This window comes from Prionailurus viverrinus, chromosome A1 (assembly GCF_022837055.1).
Source record: "Prionailurus viverrinus isolate Anna chromosome A1, UM_Priviv_1.0, whole genome shotgun sequence".
NCBI classification, from domain to species: Eukaryota; Metazoa; Chordata; class Mammalia; order Carnivora; family Felidae; genus Prionailurus; species Prionailurus viverrinus.
The window spans coordinates 83,212,270-83,218,390 of record NC_062561.1 but is presented as its reverse complement, the minus strand read 5'-3'; the positions used below and the strand labels follow the sequence as shown (position 1 = coordinate 83,218,390).

At 48.3% G+C, this 6,121-nt stretch overlaps 1 protein-coding gene across 1 annotated transcript; it reads right to left on the bottom strand.

The window, feature by feature from the left end:
- Window positions 1-1,018: 1,018 nt before the first annotated feature.
- Window positions 1,019-2,931, bottom strand: CFAP97D2 (CFAP97 domain containing 2). The gene is made up of 4 exons (XM_047855956.1): window positions 2,920-2,931; window positions 2,717-2,797; window positions 1,686-1,803; window positions 1,019-1,101 (listed from the first exon to the last, which is right to left on the bottom strand). The coding sequence occupies exons 1-4, from the start codon at window positions 2,929-2,931 to the stop codon at window positions 1,019-1,021; spliced, it is 294 nt and encodes a 97-aa protein (XP_047711912.1).
- Between the last annotated feature and the right edge of the window lie 3,190 nt (window positions 2,932-6,121).

Sequence of the window (6,121 nt, the reverse complement as noted above, 5' to 3'; positions counted from 1 at the left end):
TTTCCTGGTGTGGGAGGAGCTGGGTCGGTTCACAGGCCACCTTTGGCCCCTCACATCCCTTTCATGTTTCCTGAAGTCTGGTTCTGTCTGGCTCCCTTGTTCAAGCCCAGGGACTTCCTGTGGGCTTCTGACTGGCTGGTACCTCCCGGGATCACTTCTGCTTCCTCTTTTCCCTCCTTCTTCCCTTATTTCCTGTGTGTGACAGATCAGGCAGGTTCTGAGGGGGGAGCCATTTGATTGTGTAGATTCCCCTCCAGGCTGCTAGGGACTCGCTTATCAAAGAGAATCCAGGCATCTTGTGTGAGAAGCTCCCTGTAGGAGCCTATCCTGGCCTGAGTTGTATGGAGATTAACTATTAGCCTAGGCTCCCTCATAACAGCTTTAAGCTTTAAGCTTTTAAGCTTTAATCACTCAACAGTGATTTTTATACTCAGGTGAAATATCTGTCTTTAATGCAGAAAGTGATTCCAAATGTAATGTAAACTATCCCAGGAGAATGGAGGTCTACCCATAGCTCCAGGTTTTTAATGACGGGCTGGACAGTGGCTGCAGCCATGAAGCATAGGGGCCATTCCTGACACGCAGGCCTGCTCCCCATCCTTCCAGGCCCCTCAGAGTGTAGCCCCAGGTGAACCACTGCTGAACTGGGAGACAAATTACTTTGATAAACCCAGTCCAACAGGACTGTACGATCCATTCTTCCCATGGAGCTTTGGTCTGGGCCCACTACAGCCTTCCTATAAGACGCACTTCCTGTGCTTGAAGGTCAACTAAATTTTAATTTATTGCAGAATCTCGAAACCATTCTGAGCTTCTTGGAGACAGGTACAGGCTAAAGGTTTTAAGAGGACTGATCACTTCTGAAAACCCACCTGCATTACAATTATCCATCACTGTCACTACTGAACTGTCGCATTTAAAAGGAAAGGACAATGAGAGGGGCTTTTAGGATTCATAATTGTCTCCAAACTTTTATAGGCAGATTTTAAAGACCATGGAGGCCTGCTATTCTCCATTTCTACAGAGAACTGCACTTTGGGTAAAAAACAATGTGGTTGGGAAAAAGCAGCACCAGCATGAGGCTGGGAGTGGCCACCTCGTCTGCAACAAGCAGGAGCAGTCACCACCCACATTGGAGACAGGAGTGCGTGGCCTTTGATGCCGTTTCTAGGCAAATATTGGGCCCATTGTGTGCTGGCAGAAAACAACAGCCTTGGCTGCTTTTGCAGATGAAAACCTAGGAGAAATGCCTGGGCACAGGCCCTGGGGTGGAACCTGCTTCCACCAGTTTCTAGGTGCCGTCCTCACCAAGTTCTGTCACCGCTTGGTGCCTCAGTTTCCCCATCTGTACACCAAGAAGCACAATAGACCCTTCCTCACGGGCTAAGTATGAGAGTTAGGCAGTGAGATGATGTAGCACAGTGGGACAGCACAGGTGCGCAGTGAGCTCACAGCACTGAGAGCTACTGTTTGTGTCCCTGTTCTGCGGTGGGCACAGAATCAGCCTGAGTCCCAGGCAATACTCTGATTCGTGGACAACACAGCAGGAAACACAGGGCTCTCTGGAGGGGAAGGAAAGGCCCCGTTCTGGCTCAGGGGGAGCTATCCTGTGCAGGCCCTGGAGCTGAGCACTCCGGGTCCTTCTGGGTTTGGTGCTGGCTGTGGGGTGCAGGAGCCCCAGTTACCTCTTACATGTGCAGTTGTTTCTTTCTCAGTCTGTCCCCTGGTCCTCATGATGCAGGACACCCTCTCCAGCAGCAAGCGGTTATCCCTGTCGATGACCGTGAGACGCTCCTCCTCGAGCTGCGGACAGACACACAGACACATGGGGGGCCTTCGGAAGCACCAGCTGCATCTAGGCCATTACCGTGCAGATTTACTTAGCAGATTCCTTCAACCCCACATTTCCTTTGACTTGGGCACACTGCAGGTTTACACTGCCTCTTCAAATATCAGCAAGAGCTGTTGTAGCAAGCTTCAACAACGAGTATGACACATGCAGGCTCCTTTGTCTATAAATCGGGATATGTTAGGAAGGGGCCAAATTTCATATGCTCAGAATGGAAGTAACAGCAAGAACGCTATGATTCTTTGTGAAATTGGGTTACCGTCCAAAACTCAGTGAATGATGCTAATGAGGAAACCACTTCATGTTTTAAGAGAGGTGATATTATACTGTGCAGAAGAGATTGGAGCCCAGAGGAAATGAAAAATCTCTTGTTTTAGGTTTTAAAGTTCACTGATCTATTGATTTGCTTGAGGATGACGTTTAGCTTCTGCTCTGCCCACTTCAGATATCATCACTAACAGGCACATAAAGAGCACACAGCATTTTGTTCTGGAGGCACTACTGTCAGAATAGCCATGAGCACCAGACAGCTTAAACTTCAAGAAATAAAATATCTGTGGAGGTCAAGAAATGGTCTTGTTTGAAGGAAGGGTACCGATTGCTCCAGAACGGCCCTGCCACTGCGCCTTCCTGCCCCTTCCGCCCTCTCCTCTGCAGACAAATGTCCGCAGGAAGACTGGAGAAGGGTCCCCATGCCCCTACTACCCGCCTGTGCTGGCGGAGTGAGGTTAAGGGGCTGCTGACATGCCCCAGCATTGTCAACAATGGGAAACTTTATCCCTTGCCGAGCCGGCTGTTTCCATTTCTGGGGTTTCTGAGGCCACGTTTCCTCAGTTACAAGGGCAACTGAGGAAGAACTGGCATTACCTTCAGTTTCTTGAGTTTCAGGCGGAGGTGGCTGAGGCTCAGTGGGGCGCGAGTGTCCACGAGGGGCTGGGCATCCTGGACCTGCGACACAGAGAGGCAACGTGACCCCAGGCACACTTTTAGCCGGCAATTAACATGAACTCAGATTGGACAGCTTCTGGGCTGTGGCACCAGGGACAAGTATAGATAATTGTTTGTGGCACTGAAGAGACCATGTCAGCCTTGGGCAGGCACTCCTGAATGAGGCTCGGGCTTGATTCAGAATCCAAGTATCCCCCGGAGGCCAAGGGGCAGCCCTGGGAAATGAGTCGTTTTCAAGTAGAGAATTAAGTGGGTATGGAGTGAGGACTCATGAAATGTAACTGCCAGTGGACATTTCTATTCTGTTGTCAGGCCTTTAAGACTGTGAATTATGAAACCGTGTCCACCTCATTCTACTTTCTGAGCCTCCAGCAACAAGCCCAGGATGGGCACCTGAAACATTGATTAACTGAAAAGCGATCTCTGCAGTTTCCCATCAGAAAATGCGCAAAGAAGGGAAGAAATTTACAGTTTAAAATGTGTTGGACTGGGACGCCTTGGGTGGCTCAGTTGGAAAAGCGTCCAACTTCCGCTCAGGTCAACATCTCAAGGTTTGTGAGTCTGAGCCCCACATCAGGCTCTGCGCTCTCAGTGCAGATAGGATCCTCTGTCTCCCTCTCTCTCCGCCCCTGTCATGCATGTGTTCTTTCTCTCTCTCTTTCTAAAATAAGTACTTAAAAATAAAATAAAATGTGATGGAGTAAGTATGCGAGGGCTATCTGTATTACCATCTGCAATAAAAAGGAATCTCCCTCCTCCATATTCTAGATACTTGGTGTAGACCAAGGGCTAGATGGCAAGAATGTTGAAAAGCATGCGCAGGAATTGGCGCTTGGCCCCTAACATGAGGGAGGACTAAAGAACAGAAACAAGGGAGAAACACAAACACATACATGACCTGGAGGTTCTCTGTCACTGAGTGTGGAAGAAGACAAGACCAGAGGTGGGCTGGTGGGCCACACAGCTGGGGTATTCATCCGGTCATGCAGCTGTGGGGTGGTGAGCAGAGGTGTGCCTCTGTGCTGTGGGTAGGGTCTGTAGGAGTCAGGCCTCCCGGGAGGCGTGTGTCTGTTGGGGTGGGGATGAGGGAGAAAGGGGTGCTGAAGAATGGCCCAAGTCTTGCAGCTTTGATCCCTGGTGACTCCAGGACAGGAATAAAGATGGTGAGTAGTCTGGGGGGTGGCCAGTAAACCCTGTGTTGGGTGGGGCTATCTAGAAGCAAGTTAGTTGGGCTACAGGTAAAAATTTTAGGCTAATTATGGTTATTAAAAATATGACACTATGGTGGCTCAGCTGGTTAAGCATCTGACTTCGGCTCAAGTCAGGGTCTCACATTTTGGGAGTTTGAGCCTCATGTCGTGCTCTGTGCTGAACAGCTTGGAGCCTGGAGCTTGCTTCGGATTCTGTGTTTCCCTCTCTCTCTGCATCTCCCTGCTTCGTGCTCTGTCTCTCTGTCTCTCAAAAATAAACATTAAAAAATTAAAAAAATTAAAGTATGACACTAGCTTGCTTTATTATAGCACTTGCTTTTGACCAAGTTCTTTGGAACACACTGTCTTCCTAGATGCTCCTCTTGCCTATTATGCGCATTACATACAGATGAAAGGAAGCTCTTTCTCACAGAGACATGCCAGTTTAAAGATGAAGAAAGAATGGAGACACTGAAAAGTTGCCATTTTATAGTCACCATAGCACAGATTGGCTTGGCACAATCACCAACTGATGTTTAATCTTGGGGGAAAGTATGATGGAAAAGATGGAACTGGAGTAACTAACAGCTGGAGACAGGTTGGTGACAGGTTGGAAACAGCTGGTGACAGGGTTCACCTCCAAGAACCACTGACAGGCTTAGCACCAAGAGATATCAGGAACCACAAATGCCTGGAGAGGCCCAGCGTGGGGGCTTTTGTGAGTCTTTCCAAGAAACTGAGACCCTTGACATTGTCTTCACTGTCTCCTGAGGCAGGTGGCCGAGTTCTCCCCACAGAAGATACCAGAACTTCTTCTCTGGAGAAATGGGGTATGGGGGACTCTGGCTGAGGGCAAAGTGGGTGCGGCTGAGGTGGGGGTCAGTGCTTCTCCCAACCCTGTGCCTAAAACTTCACAGGTTCCCCAGACAGATCTCCAAGGAGAGTAAACTGCTCCAAACACCACATGCCTTGACATGGGGAGTCCACACAACCGGATTGGCCGGAGTATGTAAAGCCTCCAGTCAATGTCCATGACCTCCTTCTCCAGACACTGGAGGAATGTCTCCAACATGAAAATGAGAGAGATAAGGACACTAAACAGGGGGTGGAAGAAACAGGGAAGATGAAGGGATCAGAGAAAAACACCAAGTAAACTGTAAGTAACAAGCTTGGGGAGACAAAAGAGGGTGCTGTGTCCATAAAACAAGAATGAGATCCTAGGAAAAAGAAATGACTACTGATATTAGCCCTTGAAAATTAAAACTGAAATAAAAATTGAACAAAGGAGCTGAGGATGAAACTAAGGAACCTCTCCAAAATGAGCCAAAAATAGAGAGATGGGTAGCAGAAGACAAAATAAAAGGAAACCAGAGGCTTGATATTGGGTCTCTGACATGTAACTAGTAGGGTTCCTAGAAAAGGGAAAGGGAAGGAATTTTTAGATTCTCTCAAATGAAAGGATCCATCAGAATGAACTCAAAGAGACTCACATAAAAACATGTCATTACAGAATGTGAAAACATCAGTAATAAAGATGAGGTCCTTCCTAGAAGTTTCTGGAAAGAAGCACCCACAGTCACACAGGAGTCAGAATGGCACTGGATATTTAAAAGAAGGTGGTGGCTGCAGCAGAGGGCTGGCCATCCGTTAACATAGCTCATGCTCCCCCAGCCGCAGTCTGGAGCTGTCCCTGGGAAATGGATGTCCTGTCAGGGACAGCATTTCCCAGGACTCCTGGCACTTGGGAGTGGCCATGTGATGAATTCTTGCCAATGCAGCATCAGCAGAGTGAAGTTCCAGTTTTAGGCCAGGTTTTCTAGGAAGCAGGTGTGCTTTCTGTGTCCTCTCCCCTCACAGAGCCTGATGGTGGAGGAGCCACAGGTGAGTGGAGCTGGTCTGGAGTCGCCCACACACGGGCACAGGAGCAGGGATTACACGAGGATGATGTTAGGGCCTATTTGTTATAGCATGTCTCATTACCACAACTTAGGATGAGGGCCAGTGCCTTTAACATACTGAGGGAAGGTGATTTCGATCCTAGAATCTCATACCAAAGTTTCTATCAAGAGAGATGAGAGAATAAAAGCATTTTTAATGCAGAGACAAAAAAGAAAAGAAAAAACAAAACAAAACA

Excerpts from the sequence above, each read along its gene's own strand:
- CFAP97D2 (XM_047855956.1), bottom strand. Across the intron at positions 1,804-2,716 it reads TGAAACTCAAGAAACTGAAG|CTCGAGGAGGAGCGTCTCAC; the intron begins GTAATGCCAGTT and ends GTCTGTCCGCAG. Across the intron at positions 1,102-1,685 it reads AACAACTGCACATGTAAGAG|ACGAGGTGGCCACTCCCAGC; the intron begins GTAACTGGGGCT and ends TGCTTGTTGCAG.